The 17,817-nt window shown below is 45.5% G+C and overlaps 2 protein-coding genes and 1 non-coding gene across 4 annotated transcripts; 1 reads left to right on the top strand and 2 right to left on the bottom strand.

Moving 5' to 3' along the window:
- The first annotated feature begins 194 nt into the window (after positions 1-194).
- Positions 195-267, top strand: trnak-uuu (transfer RNA lysine (anticodon UUU)). Its single transcript has one exon. It is a non-coding gene; the product is annotated as a tRNA-Lys (tRNA).
- A 2,637-nt stretch (positions 268-2,904) lies between these two features.
- On the bottom strand, positions 2,905-8,295 carry LOC113023507 (E3 ubiquitin-protein ligase TRIM21-like). The gene is made up of 2 exons (XM_026169572.1): positions 6,771-8,295; positions 2,905-4,647 (listed from the first exon to the last, which is right to left on the bottom strand). The coding sequence occupies exons 1-2, from the start codon at positions 6,855-6,857 to the stop codon at positions 3,046-3,048; spliced, it is 1,689 nt and encodes a 562-aa protein (XP_026025357.1). The 5' UTR covers positions 6,858-8,295; the 3' UTR covers positions 2,905-3,045.
- A 175-nt stretch (positions 8,296-8,470) lies between these two features.
- pmm2 (phosphomannomutase 2) lies at positions 8,471-14,977 on the bottom strand. Of its 2 annotated transcripts, XR_003272591.1 has the most exons (9): positions 14,708-14,977; positions 12,505-12,616; positions 12,323-12,399; positions 11,544-11,635; positions 10,676-10,775; positions 10,393-10,468; positions 10,134-10,249; positions 8,703-9,098; positions 8,471-8,626 (listed from the first exon to the last, which is right to left on the bottom strand). XR_003272591.1 is itself a non-coding variant. In XM_026169597.1 (8 exons), the coding sequence occupies exons 1-8, from the start codon at positions 14,780-14,782 to the stop codon at positions 8,994-8,996; spliced, it is 753 nt and encodes a 250-aa protein (XP_026025382.1). In that variant the 5' UTR covers positions 14,783-14,977; the 3' UTR covers positions 8,471-8,993. The 2 variants fall into 2 exon arrangements, 1 of the variants encoding a protein (XP_026025382.1); XM_026169597.1 differs by having other exon boundaries at positions 8,471-9,098.
- Between the last annotated feature and the right edge of the window lie 2,840 nt (positions 14,978-17,817).

Below are 17,817 nucleotides of genomic sequence, written 5' to 3'. Positions count from 1 at the left end.
ATATGTGCGTTTCGAAAAACTAGAAATGGCTGAGAGAACATGCAGGACCAAAATCTAATATGTCTGATATATCGTGACGTGAAACGCGAGGTGAACAGAGAACATCTCCTGTGTTACTTTTATCTGCAGCAATATGCTAGTGTGCTAACGGACTACCCAGGTTTTTGAGGAACCAGTGACAGAAATGTGCCAGAGCCCGGATAGCTCAGTCGGTAGAGCATCAGACTTTTAATCTGAGGGTCCAGGGTTCAAGTCCCTGTTCGGGCGTCGATTTTTTTCGCCCCTTTAGTTAAAGAACCTGCTCAAAGTGAGCCCACATATTCTTTGCATTGCTGCAGTGACTCAAATATAGCTTTTATGTTTTCATTGTAGGAGTAAATGTTAAACGCCTATGACAAGACCTCCCACCCACTCCATGATGTGCTGCCCAGTCACAGGAGCACACTGAGATTACCCATAATGCACCACTGAACGATGCAGAAAATCATTCCTCCCTGTACAACTCAATCTAATACACAGCAGACAGTGCAGCGGTTACACCCTTTTGCAGATGCTCTCCTGTGAAAATATCAAAGTGTTACAGGTTACAGTCAATCATATATATTTAATCGCTGTAATAATCCAGAATTGTAGAGCTATTTTTCGTATTTTGTAAACTTTGCAATAAATGGTTTTTTTATGTAGTTCAGTCTGTTACTGATCTTATTGTCTTGGAGTGACTGTGACCACATCATTTCCTAAGGGATTAATAAAGTATTCTGATTGGGATAAATTTACAACAGAAACATGTTTGGCTGCTGTGGACAGAGTCCAGACACACACAGAGCTGTTGATCGGCTGCTCAGTCAGCCTTTGCTTCAACCTTGAGTGAAGCTGAAGCACACTGGGCCCATGCCCCCTTTTTGGGCTGTGCCAAGGCCCGGCCACCAGATGCTTGCTTTCGGGCACCCTCCCCGGGCCTGGCTCCTCGGGCAGGGTAAAGTGTTCCCTCGGTGATATTCTCATAATGGTCTTCTGAATCGCTCTTTGTCTGGTCCCTCACCCAGGACCAATTTGCCATGGGAGACCCTACCAGGGGGCAAAAGCCTCCAGGCAACAGCCCCTGGGATCCCTGGGACACACAAACCCCTCCACCATGATAAGGTAGCGATTCACATTTTGTTAGCCACGCTGAGGTGCTGGGGGGATGATCTCGTACATGGTTGTCATAGTTTCTGTCATAATCGCCAGCAGAGCCTCTGTCAGTTACTTTTTATTTGTATCTGTTTTTTAGGGTGTCCCACATGGGTCCAATCTGGGACCAGCTCTCCTTTGTCAGGTACATAATTAAATGAGACATTTCTGTAAGCATGATAATTCAGTTTTATTAATACAGCACAACCCGCATCAGTGAACATATTCAGATTCTTGAAAAGATAGTGGCCACACTATCCACTCATACTTAACTAATGATGATCTGTATGAACAGTTCCAGTCTGGTTTTCGTCCCTCCCATAGCACTGAAACCGCACTAATAAAAATAACCAATGATACTTCTCAGCCCTTTCCTCTGGTTGCAGGCGTGCCCCAGGGATCTGTCCTGGGGCCCCTTCTTTTCATTATCTTCTTCCGCTTGCACACATTTTTTGTAAATACAATATCCAGTTTCACTGCTATGCTGATGACACCCAGCTTTATCTGTCCACTAAACCTGATTCTGCTCTCCCCCGTCCTCCCTCACCCTCTGATTAGCCGAACTAAATTCATGGTTCTCTTCCAATTTTCTCAAACTCAATAGTAACAAATCTGAGCTCCTCCTGGTCAGCACTAAACAAACACGATCCAGAACTAATAGCTTTTCCCCATGAGTGAAAAGTCTGGGTGTCATGCGCGATGCTACTCTATCTTTTAACCCACACATCAATAACATCTCTTGGTCTGCATATTTCCAACTCCATAACATTAATCGTCCTTTTCTCTCCCCACATGCCGCGGCCATTCTTAGCCTGGCCACTCTCCGGATCAATTACTGCAACTCTCTTCTTTTTGATCTTAGTCAAAAATCTATCCATCAGCTTCAGCGTGTCCAGAACTCTGCTGCTCGTATCATCACCAGGACTCCTTCTATGCACCACATCACTCCTGCTCTGCAGCAGCTTCACTGGCTTCCAGTTAAATACCGCATCAATTTCAAGATACACATTCAAGGCTACCCATCATCTCTCGCCTTCATACCTCTCTGACCTGGTTCAGCTCACCATCCCTTCTCCGTGTCTCACATCCTCCTCCTCTCTTTCCGTCCCTTCCCCCAGCTAGCCACCGTGGGGCCCCCATCATCCCTTCCTCCTGAGATAAGAAACATCACTTCCCTCCCTCTTTTTAAGTCCAGACTCAAAACTCACCTGTTCACATTAGCCTATTCCACATACATTTGTCCATCCTGCTACTTTAATTTATTTTATTTATTTGCTCAACGTTTTATCCTTATTATGTTTGTTCCTGTTATTGCTTGTGTACAGTGTCCTTGACTGTTTTTAAAGGCGCTTTGATAAATAAAATGTATTATTATTATTAGATGGAGCACAGGATGAGACATATCTGCAGTCTGAGAATAAAAGCCTGCAAAGTTAAAATTATAATTAAATAACTGTTAAGTCTGGATTGTTCAGAAATATCAAAGTGTGACAACAACCACGAGTCTACAGTGACCTCTGCTTATCCTTACCAGGGTTTCAGCGGGGCTGGACCCTATCCAAGACGAGATACCCCCTGTACAGGTCCACAGACACTTATGTGAATTTCAGAATCATCGTTAATCCCACTGTGGACTGTGGGAGGAATCTGGAGTACCCAAATATTCCCTTTGAATTCAGGTAAAATTGAAGTTTCCTTCAAAATAAAAAAAAAAACTAATTCACATAGTTTTAAGAATTAAAATCAGCACGAGGCTGTGAGTGTGAGTACACTTAATAACAAAAACCAATCAGTCAGAATCTGAAAATAAACATGAGCAAAACCACAGAGTCACCAGTGAAAATGTTCCTCACACAGGATCAGACCAGATTTCTAGTTCGTGTGATCGACAGCAGTGATCAGCAGTGGTGCAGAGTTTTTACCATCATCACTAGTACAAGGACAAAAGTACGGGAAGAGCTTCTCTGTGAAGGAGCAGCCAGTGAACGAGTAGATCAGAGCTGCAGCATCTACGTCATAGAAGGAGACTAGACCCTCCTCATAGTCCACAAACACCCCCACCTTCTCAGGACCAGACCGGAGACAGAGACGGACCGGAGGGGCGGCACAAGCTTTGTACTCACTTCCATTTCTCAGACAAACAGTCCAGAGACCGTTCTGAGGTCTCAGTCTGATGTTTCCCTTCCTGTTGATCGACTCTGTGGACACTCCTAAGTCCCAGTCAGTCTTTCCTTTAACCTGAACCTCAAAGTAAAATCTGCCTGAAGAGAAACTCTGCTCTGCTAAAACACAAACACACTGAGAAAATCTCTCTGGGTTGTCCGGAAGTTTCTTCCTCACATCACCATGATTCACTTGTTTTCCATCATCAGACAGGATGAGATAAGGATTTGCTGTATCAGGATCCAGAGTCACGTCCACTGCATCCTGCTGGACCCTCTTCAGCTCTGCAGCCTCAAACAGCTTCTTCATGTCTTTCCTGAGTGTCTCCACAGCTCTCCCCACGGTCCCCTCATATGATGGTGGACGGACTCTGACCTCTGTCCAGTCCTTGGTGCTTAGAGCAGCTTTCAGGGAGGAGAAGCTATGGAGGAGGTGGAGGTGGTCTTCAGAGTGTGAGAGCTGCTCCACCTCAGATCTTCTCTCCATCAGCTCAGAGATTTCCTGTTCCAGATCTTTGATGAGTCCTTCAGCCTGTTTCTCTGTAGCTTCCTGTTTGTCTTCGATCTCCTTTATGAGCTCCTTCAGGCGTCTCTCAACAGACTCCATCAGAGCCGTGAGGACCTGAACACCTTCTGCTTTCTGTCTGTCTGCAGCATCTTTCCTCATCTTCACCGACTCTTTGATCTCCTGAATCTTCAGTCGTCTCTTCTGGATCATCTGCTGAATCTCAGCCTCTGTCTTCTCCAGCTCTGCCTTCTTTCCTTCGTATTCTTCTCTCAGAGGAACAACTTCATGAGCCTTGTGATCTAGAACAGAGCAGAGCATGCAGACACATGTCTGGTCGGTCTTACAGAACAGCTCCAGATGTTTATCGTGCTTCCTACACATCCTGCTTTCCAGGTTCTCCACAGGCTCAATCAGCTGATGTCTTTTCAGACTTGTAGCTGTCAGATGAGGCTCCAGGTGAGTCTGACAGTAGGAGGTCAGACACACCAGGCAGGACTTCAGGGCCTTCAGTCTGGGTCCAGTGCAGACGTCACAGGGAACTTCTGCTTTCTGCTGAGCTTCACGTCTCTGAGCAACCATCTCAGACAGCAAAGTGTTCACCCTCAGCTGAGGTCTATTGGGAAACGCCTTTTTACATACTGTACACTGACATGGAAAATTAATATCCCAGTGCTGAGTGATGCACTTTTTGCAGAAGTTGTGTCCACAAGGTGTGGTGACCGGATCAGTGAACACATCTGGACAGATGGGGCACAGAAGCTCATCGTCAGACAGCAGATTGGTGGCAGCAGACATGTCTGCAGTCTGAGAACAGAAGTCAAAGTTAATATTGTAAGCAAATAATTGTTGTTTAGAAATATGAAAGTGTGACAACAACCATAAGTTCAAGCAGTGACCTCCAGATATTCACTTCAATTTTAAATTCACTTTTATTCATATAGCAACAGCAGCTGTATACTGTAACGAGCCTGCAGTGATTCAGAGAAATCAAAAGGTGACCCCCTACGAACAAGCACTTGGTGACAGTGGGAAGGAAAAACTCCCTTTTAACAGGCAGAGGCAGAACCAGGCTCTGCCATGTTGGCTTCTCTTCACTGGTTACCTGTTAAATCCATTCAGGCCAATGAAAAGACTTTCGGTCTGCCTCATAGTAATTCTGGCAAACCATCAGGCGACTCCGGAGGGGAAAGCCCAAGGTGGGGTCCTAACCCTAACTCTTCAACAGGTGGTCGAAGACATACTTTGAGGACCTCCCGAATGCCACTGATTGATCCTCTATGAGGCAGGGGCTGGGAATTACTCAACCATCTCGGAGGGTGAGGTCACCGGCGCAGTGAAACAACTCTTTGGAGGCCAGGCTCCTGGGCTGGATGAGGATCGCCCCAAGCTCCTGAAGGGCCTGGATGTTGTAGGCGTGTCATTGTTGACACACTATGATACTTTCAGTGGAGATGTGGGGTGGTGCCTCTGGATTGGCAGACTGTGATGGTTGTTCTTTAAGAAGGGGGATCGGACAGTGTCCTTCAACTACAGAGGGATCACACTCCTTAGCCTCCTTGGGAGGCTAGCGTACTGGAAAGTAGAGTTTGTGCATTTATAGTTTAACCTCAGACACACAAGGAACAATGCAGATATCATCCTCAGTTCAAGTGTGTGAGAGTTTGTCCATCTAGTCTACAACTGTGGAATTGGAGACGACATACAGCGACATCCCTCAGAGGCTGGGGGTGCTTTGGGACCGTCTCATAGTCTTCAGCCTCTCCCATAGTCAAGAACTCTGGGCAGCAACTGAAAGACAACGACTGTAGACACAAACTACAGAAATGAGCTTTCTCCAAAGGGGGGCTGGTTACTCGCTACTTCTCCACATGAAAAGCAGAGAGCTGTGGTGGTTCAGGCATTCGCCAAATTCAAAATCCTGCTCCTCACATACAAGGTCTTAAATAATCAGGCCCCATCTTATCTTAATGACCTTGTAGTACCATATCACCCTATTAGAGCACTTCGCTCTCAGACTGTTGACTAACTTGTTGTTCCTTGGATAAAGGAAGTATGGGAGGCAGAGCCTTCAGTTTTCAGGCCCCTCTTCTGTGGAACCAGCTTCCAGTTTGGATTCAGGAGACAGACACTATCTCTACTTTCAAGATCAGGCTTCAAACTTTCCTTTTTGCTAAAGCATATAGTTAGGGCTGGACCAGGTGACCCTGAATCCTCCCTTAGTTATGCTGCAATAGACGTAGGCTGCCGGGGGGCCTGTGGTTTATATGCCACTCTGGCTCTCCCACAGTGTGTCTTGGTGCTCACTTCCTCCCCTCAACCCTAACCCGCGGTTAAAAGTGAGTATTTCCTTCCCACTGTTGCCAAATTGGGTTTTCTCTGTATTATCACATGACCATGATATAGGCACCTTGTCGTGATCTGTGAAGTGAACTTCCTGTCATGCATCCCATAAATGGCTTCAAAAGTGTGTTGGTTTGACAGGCATGTGACCAAACACGTGTTTTGACTGTTGCAGGCAAACATACCGTCAGCTCAGGTAAAACAGTTTAATCTTCACTTTTTACTAATTATATGAGGTTTTTATCTTTTACGTCTCAGACTGAGTGAAAATTGACATTTTCTTATTTGCTCATTTGAAATTTGACCTCAGTCTGTATCTTGTACTCTGTTTTTTCATTTGGTTGGTGCATTCACAGCTTTAACATACTTTGAAAACCCAGTGTTCAGATTTTGTACCTGATAAGCTGACAAATGTAAAAGTCAGTGTAGTGCCACCACTGAAGACCTGAACATCATCTTACTCACTGCAGCAAGAACAAAGCTGCCCTCTCTGAATGAGTCTGACAGCTACAATCAGAGCACGCTCTACAAAGCTGTTGGTTTAATCCCCAACCTGAAACATTGAGTTTACAAACCGCTGCACTCACCAGTATCTGAGTCAGGTGTTGACAAAGACTCGTGTTTGAAGATGAAATGGTTTCAACTAAAGCTTCCGTTACTCTGAGAAGCTTCATCCGCCCTGACAAACACTTCCTGCTGTTTCTTGTCAGGTTTCCTTTGGTAGGTTTGCACTGATCACAGCTGCACACCTGAAACAAGACGAGCTTCAGACGCAGGCCCTTCTTTAGTCTGACAGCAGCAGTTTTCACTCGGTGAGCAGAAACAAGCTGCTGCTCTGGTCTTTGAGAGTTCACTGCAAAAACATGAAGTTTAAACAGGAAACATCCGATTTAACAGATTTATTTAACTCTCATGGGTGCAGGAGGTCAGAGGTGTCTTTGGTTTGCCCCGTCGCATGTTTAGCCTCCATGAGGAGCGATCCTACCTGGAAGACCAGCCCCACAGCGCCTCCGTGTGGGAGTAATGTGAAACAGCTCTAAATGAGAAGAAGGTTTTTGGTAGCCCTGTTTCTCGTGGCTGTACTGATCTTTAGATGTGAGCGTGCAGCTGCTCCACGAGCTTCTATCTGAAACGTCGCATTTCTGTCTCCTGTGGCGATGAAGCTGCGAAGGCTCAAAAATGCTGCAGCAACGATGTGGATTAAACATAATTTGATGGTCCACAGAAAATAATTATGATAAAAGAACATTGTATTACTTCATTAAATATGCAAAGTTAGGATTTCTCCCAATGTGTGAACTGCTGGAGGAGGTCAGAGGTTAAAGGTCAGAGCGGTGTCTCAGTCTGGTTTTAAAGCTCTAACAGAAAATGACCTTTTATTGACGACAGACGATCGACCAATAAAAAGCTGCAGCAGGAAAAACAAGAAAACTGATATTTTCATTTCCATCATCATTTAAACGCAGGAGCACGCAGCTCTCCTCCAATCAGGAGTCAGCATAAGGCCAAACCTTTTTCTTACCACATTTGTAATCAGATTACATTTTACAGTCCACGTTTCAAACACTGAACATCAGCGCAGCCACCGTCCTGCAGCAGGAAGTTTATGAACCATCACAACATCACTGATGTCAGTGATGCAGCACAGCTGGTGGAAGGAAACATGCAGATGTTCACAGATGTTCAACTTCTGTAGATGAGGAAATATCCAAGTAATTTAATGTAACTGAATATTGAATCTTCCATATTTAATATCTAAGTTTATTCCTTTATGTGTTTATAATCCTGGAAAATTAAATCATGCAAATAAACATTTTCAGCTTCAGGCAAGCTCACAGAAACACAGACTGTATATCAAAGATGGATGTAGCTTCTGGTGATGTATCGAATGCAATCGTTAAATTACGAGACAAGTTTAATAAATATGGAGGACCAAGAAAGTCTAAACATTTCATGAGTTAATAATTAATTGGGGCAATAAAATATGCATTAGTAATTCCAATTATAAATTATTATCTAAATAAAGTAATTAAGGAACTATTAAAAGCTGAAAGGAAAATGGATTTACATTTTAAAAAAAAAATCAAATCACTCAAAAATCTTTGTTAAAAATATTATTTTGAAAATTTAAAAACAGGTTTTTCAAAATAAAGGAGAATCAAGTGAATGGATGAAGATTAATCTCTATGATTCGTCCTTTTCAAATCCACGTCCTTCCCGTTAGCTGCTGGATCACATCTGGGATGAACTCTTTTGGTCTTTGGAGGGAAATCGCCGTAAGAACGAGTCGCGTTTCAGAGCGTCGGCTCCCTTTTATTCCCCTCGCTGTTAACAGTAACGTCGTCATGTACAGAAACATCACATGATTATTTAAAGCATGGCTATGATTTTCCACGTTGCATAAAACGGCCTCGTCGTAACAGGATCAGCTGCTACTTCACTCCTGGAAACACAGACTGTATAACAAAGATGGACAACAGAGTGGCGAACCGTTCCAGTACAGCTGTGATGTCACCCACCTTTATTTACACTCAGACAGGAGGATGGTAAACCACAGCTGCGTGTCATTGCTCCGCCCACTTCCTCACTCCGCCCACAGCGTGAGGCTGGAGGGGCTTCCCCGAACAGTCCTCCGTACGCGGAGGCTCAGCGTGTCCCGTGGAATCAAACACACAGATCACAGAAAGACAAACCCACCAACCCCGACCAAACAAGCAGCTACAATCAAAAAGTCACGTCAGCGTTCATCAGCTCCTCCTCCCGTCTGTTGTTATAGGTGACGCGCAGTCACAGCTGGCAGGCGTTTGAGCTCAGGAGAAGAAGAGCTGCTCGCACAGGCGCCGCGTCTCCTCCGGGCTGGACACCTCGTGGCCGACGGTCCGGGGGTCGCAGTAGATCTCGTAATCGTTTCCTCCCTGACGTGAAGACAGAGACGCACAGAAAGATGAGCCGTGCTGCAGCTCACGACTCAACGAAGCGGCACGTTAAACGAGGTTGGTGGAAAAGTTTGGCCCCAAACTCGCTGCAGGTTGACAGTCGCACATCTGTGTGTCCTTCAAACACAGCGTCAAACAGCTGCAAGTGTTGCACGGTGACCACTGAACATGCCAGATGTTTGAAACAGGTCATGTTCCACCCTGAGCCGTAAAAACATGAAACGACGAGACATTCAGACCCTGCCGGCCGGTCTGAGGACCGAAGATTCATCTGTCTGCACCAGGGGTGTTAAACATAAGGCCTGGGGGCCGATGAAGACTCGAACATTCACAGAGCGGCGTAATAAAGACGAACAAGGACGGAAACTCCTCTGAGTGACCTCACAGGAGGATCACAGTCGGAGTAACCTGACTGTGCCGTCAGGGGCGTTTCAGCGGCCCCGCCCACTCAGGTGTGCTGAATGTGGCCCGCGATGTAAACGGCGTCCTGCTCTATAACACACTGTTTACTCTCTACAGTGGACATGCTCACACAGACATGCTGCACTGATGTTCTGGGTACAAACTAACTCCCTGCAATGACAGTATAAGTATTATTAGTATTTATTTATTAAACATATAAATACTTAAAGTCAGCCCCGCTAGAATAAGGAGACAGGTGTCATAAGCCACTCATTACAAGTACTTATGATGTAAGATTACATTCTCAGAGTTACTGCACTGCTTAAACCTGTCGTTTCCTCCACCTGCACAGACTTTGTGATGACAGAAAGAATCTACTGATTTCTTTTTTTGGTCTCGGGCTGTAAACAGTTCGTTTAACACGGGGACGGACTCACTGCTGCCCCTGCTGGACACTACAGGAGCTGCGGTGTTCAGCTTGCTGCTGGATCCAGCTGCATTTCAGGAATAATGAAACAGATGTTTCCAGGAACGACTCTTTGACCCGACCGGCCATCGTTTACCTGCCGCTGATATTCTGCCTCCGTGAGGAGTCACGTGACACAGACTCACAGGTTTGGTCTTGTCTCCAAAGAAGTGGATGGTGGAGTAGTCGTCCTTCTCCACGATGCCGAGGCAGTACCTTTTATCCCAGCCGTCAGGAAACACGTCAAAGCTGATCTGACCTCCTGCGGACACACAAAGACCGACAGGCTGCAGGAAACGAAGGCGCCATTGGCATCACAGTGAGGTAGGACAGCCACGCCGCCTCAGTTTGTTTCAGGCTCGCGTCACCTTCAGTGAGGCGGCGTGCCGGCTGCAGCAGACTCACCGATGGAAAACGAGAGTCCTTTTCCTTTGAACTCCTCCTGCAACACGGACACAAACGTCTCTCGGATTTTCTCCTTCTGTAGGAAACAAACACCACCGTCTTCATTTCAGCAGCAGCTTCAGCTTCACAGCGAAAGAACCAAACAGGACTTTTACCTCGTCAGTACATTTTAAATGAGAACAAGCTCAAAACCTACCAAATGTACCACAAACAGACATTTTTGTTAATTACAGGTGGAGGAGGCGGGTGGAGCCGGGGTTTAGGGTCAGCACGTGGGCGTTACCTTGTCCAGCTCGTAGAACTCGATCCGCTCCTCTTGCGTGCAGCTGCGTCCGATCGGAGACACGTTCAGCATCCCGTTACGAAACTCCACGAAGGTGCCCCTGAGAGACGACACAGAGTCACATGACGCCCACCGCAGAACCGCCACAGTCCTGATACATGCAGTGATTCTGACCTTTTGACCTCACGGGTAACACACCTGAAACCCTCACGGTTTCATGGCGAGCACTTTTACAGTTTAAACAGTTTACTCTCACAGCTGAGCCACGCCCACAGCCCCAAAGGTAAGAACGGCGTGTTATAACGTGGATCTTTAACCTCCTCGGACCTGCGTCCACAGATGTGGACGTCACATTTTGGGTTATTTAGACCAAAATACTCAATCTTGCTCTACATGGGCCTGATGTCCACCTACGAGGACGCTATGCTGCTGCTGTTCTATCGACATTTAAATAAATATCATCATGAGTGGCTCTGATTTTTCTTTAAGGTAAAAAAAATAAAAAAATCTGGTAATTCTTTGTTTTTACATTCGATATGGCAGCCTCGCCTCTGTCAGTCTGCTCCAGGGCAGCTGTGGCTACACCTGTAGCTGCCTCCACCAGTGTGTGAATGTGAGAGTGAATGAATAGTGGCATTGTAAAGCGCTGTATAAATCCACTCCATTATCAGGTCCCAATGTGACCAAATATCAAAGAGAAATTAAAAATGCTGCTGTGGAAGAGTTCAGGTCTGAGGAGGTTAAAGAAACTTTTCACTGTTTAAACCCGTCTGCTGGATCAAACCGACACGCCCTCCGACCGACACGCCCTCCACCCCCCTGCCAGGCTGTTACACACACGCTAACCAACACACGGATGTGCTGTCACCTTTTCTTGGGCAGTTTGATCTTGGCCATGTAGTTCAGACAGAAGTTTATGAAGTCTTGCAGCAGCTCCTCCCCCATGTGGGCCTGAATGGACTGAGACACACACACACACACACACACACACACACACACACACACACACACACACTTTAAATGATGATGTCACTCATTAAGGGAACAAAGGTATCCACACCTGCCTGTCCTGAGTGTAACCTGATACCTGCTGTTTGTCTCACTGGAGGGTTTCCAGCATCAAAGCATCTGAGTCTGGTTTAAGTCCAGACTTTGACTCGGACGCTCCAGAACCTTTATTTTGTCCCTTTGAGCCAATCAGAGGCGGAGCTGCTGGTTCCTGCGTGGTTAGTCTGATGCACACGTGACTCAAAGCTTCCAGAAAGTTCAGCTTCTGTCTCGTCAGCCCTCAGAATATTATCCTCCAGATGTTTGTTGGCAGATGTGCGACGAGACTTTGTGATCTTCTTGGTCAGCAGTGGTTTCTGCTTGGACTCTCCCATCTTTGCCCCGCCTCTTTCTTACCGTTGAGTCGTGACCTCTGACCCTAGCTGAGCTTAATAGATGTTGTTCTGGGCTCTTCTGTGACCTCCTGGATGAGTCGGCGATGGTTTTCCAGGCTCTCAGCGTGGGTCGCTGGAGTCCCACAGCCTTAGAAATGTCTCCGTCACCCTCTCAGGCTGATGATGTCACTGACTTTGCTCCTCAGCTGCTTCTTTACATGCTGATTCCAGATCAGTTACATAAAAAGGTAAAACGCCGTCTCACCTGCACAGAGTGTAACTGTCCGCTCTTATACGCCACCAGGCCGTTCTCAGCAAACACGTAGTCCACCTTCTGGATCACTGCGCACAGAACCGAGACCAACAAGCGTTATCATCTCTCTGGTATAAGCTGCGTGCAAATAAAGGGACAGTATCAGACAGGATACAGAGCGGCGTTCGTCTCACCGTCGTCTCCCAGCTGCTCCTTGATCTTGCTGAGGTCGGACCCTCCGACGACGCCGACCCGAACCCGAGTCCTCAGCTTCTGGAGGAACTCTGCCATGTCCGGGGTCACCCGCTGAAAACACACAGTGACACGCCCCACATTTACCGCCATGACGGACACAGAGTCTACGACTCGCAGCTTTGTTTATCTTCTGTCATTTATTCATCTTTTGTTGAGCTAGCTGTGGTCTGGATGCTGTGGAGGGTCTATCAGCAGGAAAAGCTGCACAACTAATTAAGCCCAAATATTTATGCCCTTGTTCATATTTTCCAACCCACCACGGGGTGAACTGGAGTCTGATGGGCCACTTCTGGCCCCCGAGCCTTATGTTTGACATCCCTGCACTCAGCCAGGGTTCCCGGCCGGCACAGGCTCAGCTGCTTCCCTCTTCTTTATGCAGTGATGCTTACCCATTCTGTGTGCTGCACAAGCACAGCAGCGGCTCACTGAACCTTCCTCTTTTCCCCAAAAACATTGATTTCAAACTGGTCAGGTGTGTCGCAACACAGGAAACAAACGCTGTGAAACGCTGCGGTTGTGAAACTTTCAGTAACAATCAGTTTATTAAAGATTTAAAAACGCTGCACACAGTCAAACACGAGAAGCCTTCGACTGACGAGATCAACGTCTCTGTCACTACAGTTATAAACGCCGACGTTTCTGCAAGAAAAAAGGAAATCTGACGACATCAGCAGTTTACCCGTCTGCTGATATTCAACTCCAGCTTCAGTGAAGAGTCCAAGTTCTCCTGAAACAGCAAGTCTGCAACCTTTACTGCACTCGCAGTTAGGCCCGAGCTCCCGTTTTAATTTACTTTAATCTTTTTTAATTGAATGTTTTGCATCATCATTATGACATCATCACACATGCTTTCATGGTGTTTACACCAAACACTGACCATGTGATGCACATCAAACCAGGAATGATCAGTTTCCTGTTCGTGGCTGACAGGAGGGGGACCCGGTGCGGTCTTCTGCTGCTTCATGGCTCGCCATGTTGTTCAGAGATGTTCGTCTGCATTCATCAGCATGTATACAATCAGTCTGGCTGCTCTGCTCTGACATCAGCGAGGTGAGAACTGTTGCTCACTGGACTGCTTGTTGTAAACAGAGAGGGCTCTCTTTAAAGTCTCTGAAATCGTCTTTCTGATGCTCAGGCTGAACTTCACTGAGTGTCTGACACATGATTGGTTGATTAAAATATTTGCGTTATTAAGCACTTGAACAGGTGTGCCTGCTGAGTGTACCCTGTTGGCCATTCATCACTACTCGGTTCGTCTTACTTTGCATTTTCATTTCAATGACGTCACATTTTTTAAATCACAGGATGAAAAGTTTGCAACCTTTTACAAATTTTTGCAGTAAAACTGAACAGCTGTGCACACACGCAGGGCTACACTGAAACCAAGAGTCTCGGGGTCATGACCCCTGCTCCACCTAAACCTTCACCTAAAGCAGTCTGCATGGGTCAGAGGTCAGGGTCACCTCCTAAAGAACATTTTAAACATGAGTGACTCTGCTGGAAGAACAGGCCAAACACGTAACCTTGCAGGGCCGTTAGGGGGCGCTTAACCCGGGGATTAGTGACATGCTAGCAGAAACTACCGGGAACACGATTAGCACGAGCGTCGCTTGAGTCACCTACGTAATCAATGGCCACGTGAAGGGTGTTTTATATTTAGGAGGTGACGACAGTGATTATACACACCACGGATATAAATGTAACTAATAGTTTGATGATTTTTTTTCTAAATCCTAAACTCGTGTTTCACATTGACGTTCCGTCAGACACTTCCTGTTATAGCAAAAAGCTAGCAAGACGTAATGTACCGTTACATGCGTCACCTAATATCGTCTATGTTTAGTAACCACAGCGATAACGTTACACTGTCAGAGATTATTATTTTATTAATATCATTATTATAAAGATGTTTGGCACTGGCAGTCCGCCCATACTGGCTAACGTCGCTTAGCGGAACCATTGTTACGTAGTTTCTGCGGAGCATTTTTGCCTGCGGAAGAACTACAATATCAACGTGTAGCCGGAAGTCGCAGTGTCGGACAGTACAGTCATGTTTGTCTGAAGGTTTGTCAGGTGCACTGATTGTTTTATATCACCAGTGGTCTTGCCCTCGCGCGCGCGGACATATACACAATTTCCCACCTGTCTCGCGGCCGTAAGCGTGCCGTCAACGTCAAAGAGGCAGAGCGTGCTCGTGTCCACACCGGCGTCACTCATCTTCCCTCCGCTCCCGGACCCACACAGACACGCTGACCGCCTCCCCGCTGCTCCGAGTGGGCTCGCCTCCTCTGTCGGTGTTCCGTAAAGAGCAGCTCGGTTCTCCCTACACTACCTGCTCGCCGCTTAGAACTACAACCACGGTTCTTCTCTTCTTCTTGGGTGTGTACCAGACTGACAGACGCACAGTGCTGCCACCTGCTGATACTTTGCAGTATCTGCGTAAAAGATTAAACAAATTAACTTTAAACTGTTGTGAAATTACAATGATGTTTATTCATTTTATTTTATTAATTAATGTATTTTTATTGAATCATTTTATATTTACAATTTGCTTATTACTTGTTTTTACTGTCATTAATACTTTGGGACAGATGTGAAGCTTCCTCGCAGATTTTAAAGGCGAACCATTGTGTTCTTCATTATTTCCTGACATCTGCACAGGTCTGTGAAGGTGGATTAAACAGGGTCATATAACACAGGCTGCAGCTGTAGATAAATAAAACCAATTTAAAATTCCTTTGTGTGTTTAGTGAGTTTAGTTTGGACTCTCTTGTCTCCACACTTCCTCCTCTTCATCGTGTGCTTTTGGCTCATGAACCAAACCCGTATCTTTTCAGCTACGTTAGAGTTTAATGTTGGACCAGGAACATTTTTCCTGTTCAACTTTGCACAGCTGCTCAGGAAAATGAGTAAATTATGAGCCCAGGGTTGTGCAACAGGGTTTGTCTTCATTTGATATCGCTTCAACACAACACACAGATGTTGGGACACAAAGTCTTTAATGAAACAGAAAATTACAACACTTCTACCTGTGAGCTTTGAGGCCTGTTTTCAGTCCTGATATTTGCTTTAGATGTATGTCAGTTTGGTAATTTGTTACATCAACTAAATCATTAAACAGAACCTAAAACAAAATATCTCAAATAAATTAGAAAAAGTTCAACCAATATAAGAAATCAAGGCTCAGCCATGTGAAAGTCACTGAAAAGAAGAAGCACAGTTATAATGGAAATGAACTCAAAGAGCTCAAAGTAAAAACGTCTGCCAATCAGCACAGCAGGGTTACTAAATAAAATATGGAGGCCGTTCTCAAATGGCGCCTTTTACAATAAAAACTAAAGAAGTAATGGTGTTAAAAGCGTGTCCTGCATGCTGTTTGCAGTTAGGTGGGGCGCACGAGGACAACAAAAGGAGAAAAAGTGGTTCAGAAGTGTTTCATTGACATGTATTCGCCTCCCAGCGACCCCCCAACTTTACATACAGACGACCTCCTGATTAACTGTGAGGTGTGAACCCCCGGCTCACACAGGTCACCCCCCAACTTCTCAGTCAATGAGCCTGTAAATGAACTTTAATCACCTCTGTGGAGGGTCAGAGCTGAAACTGTTTTAAATGATCTGTTCATGACTCATCGTGGATTTATCTCTGAGCTCAAAGTTTCCCCTCACTGTGAGAAATCCCCTCTGAAAGCATGAAACACGTTCAGGATTATGATTCGAAAAGAAAATCCAGATGTTTGGGAGAATTGTGCAAAGTGGTGATGGAGGTGAAACATTGAGGGGAAATACTTTCAGACCTTACAAGTATTAATCTATTTAAATGCACTACCTCATAGTGGCTGTCAGAATGAAGCTTGATGCATATAATTCTTTATACGTGGAGGAACATTTCAGGTGGAGAGAGCCTCAGGTTTCCGTGCTCCGTCTGAGGATCACTGCGACTATTTCCTCCTTTCTGACTCCTCTTTTAATATTTTTGTCCCTTATTTTTCATTCACTCTTGGATAACTGCCAGTCTGCAGTCTTAAAGTTTAAAATCTTTGCATTTATATTTAATAACCTGGTTTGCAGTGTGTGTGTGTGTGTGTGTGTGTGTGTGTTGCTACCTCCTTTTGTTCCTCTGTAAAAGCAGTGAGACGTTCTAATGCACATGTGAGATGCTCATCACCAAACTGATGTGATTTTGGTGTTTGATTTTTGATTTTTTACAGCAGGCCTGCTTTTACATAAACAGCTGTGCATGTCTTGCCCTCACTGCATTGCTCTGCATACCAAACAGCTTCCATACTCTTTCACTGAACTTACATTCATTGCTGCACGCGGCCTACTTTGTTCTTATGTTAGACTGAGCCAGCAAAACTCTTTTCTGTTAACATAAAGATGTTGAATTTGATTCCATCTAATATAAGAAGAAGGGGAGAGTCAGCAGTACGTCTCTGTGTTTCTACAGGATAAAGAAGAAATAAGAAATACGAAAGGTTAAAAATACAAACAAAAGGTTCTGGTAGCTTTAATCTTTATTGTTTATCTGGTACTTAATTACTTTGCTTTAGTTTGGATGAGAGCAGGAAAAGCTGAAAATATATTTCATAAATCTTTGCCCACATTTGCCGGGCCGGATTGGACTCCTTGGGGCCGGATTGGACTCCTTGGGGCCGGTTTCGGCCCCTGACCTTATGTTTGACTCTCTTGCTTTATAATAGATTTATTCTACAATAGATTATAGGTGTTTTATGCTTAGATTGCATTTCTACTTGCACAGTCATAAACGGGAGCCATCTTAAAACAGGATGTCCAATATTTAATGAATATTAAAACGTCACGTTTGCAGTTAAAGTCTGCAGCCGGAAGTTATTGTCGGTTTTCTGGAGAGTGTTGACATCCGTCAGCGCCCGTTAAAAATCAAATGAGCAGTTTTGTTTGTATCGTCTCGTCACTGGTTGCTAGAAGCGGAAGAGCTGCAGCCTCGGAGCGGATCGGCTCCTTTCGCTCTCATCTCGAAAACAAACGGTTAAGCGACGTCATCAGCAGACGGAGGTTATTTTGGAACAGCAGTGAACAAAGAGGGGCTTTTTCGCGCCCTATGTTTAAAAGCCCGGGAGCAGCCAATCAGCTTTCAGGTGACGCACACAAACCCTACGGCTTGACTTCTAGGAAAACAACCAATCACATCCGCGACTGCGCTGTGTGCCCTGCGTTCAAAATTAAATACACGATTTCCGCCAATCCGCTGCTGGGGGGACGGATCTGTGT

This window comes from Astatotilapia calliptera, chromosome 6 (genome assembly GCF_900246225.1).
Source record: "Astatotilapia calliptera chromosome 6, fAstCal1.2, whole genome shotgun sequence".
In the NCBI taxonomy this organism is placed as follows: domain Eukaryota; kingdom Metazoa; phylum Chordata; class Actinopteri; order Cichliformes; family Cichlidae; genus Astatotilapia; species Astatotilapia calliptera.
The sequence above is the reverse complement of the archived record's forward strand: the minus strand, read 5'-3'. Positions and strand labels throughout refer to the sequence as shown.

Excerpts from the sequence above, each read along its gene's own strand:
- LOC113023507 (XM_026169572.1), bottom strand. The coding sequence starts at position 6,857 with ATGAAGCTTCTCAGAGTAACGGAAGCTTTAGTTGAAACCATTTCATCT. Across the intron at positions 4,648-6,770 it reads AACACCTGACTCAGATACTG|ACTGCAGACATGTCTGCTGC; the intron begins GTGAGTGCAGCG and ends TTCTGTTCTCAG.
- pmm2 (XM_026169597.1), bottom strand. The coding sequence starts at position 14,782 with ATGAGTGACGCCGGTGTGGACACGAGCACGCTCTGCCTCTTTGACGTT. Across the intron at positions 12,400-12,504 it reads GGAGCAGCTGGGAGACGACG|TGATCCAGAAGGTGGACTAC; the intron begins GTGAGACGAACG and ends TTCTGTGCGCAG. Across the intron at positions 10,250-10,392 it reads AGGACTCTCGTTTTCCATCG|GAGGTCAGATCAGCTTTGAC; the intron begins GTGAGTCTGCTG and ends GTGTGTCCGCAG.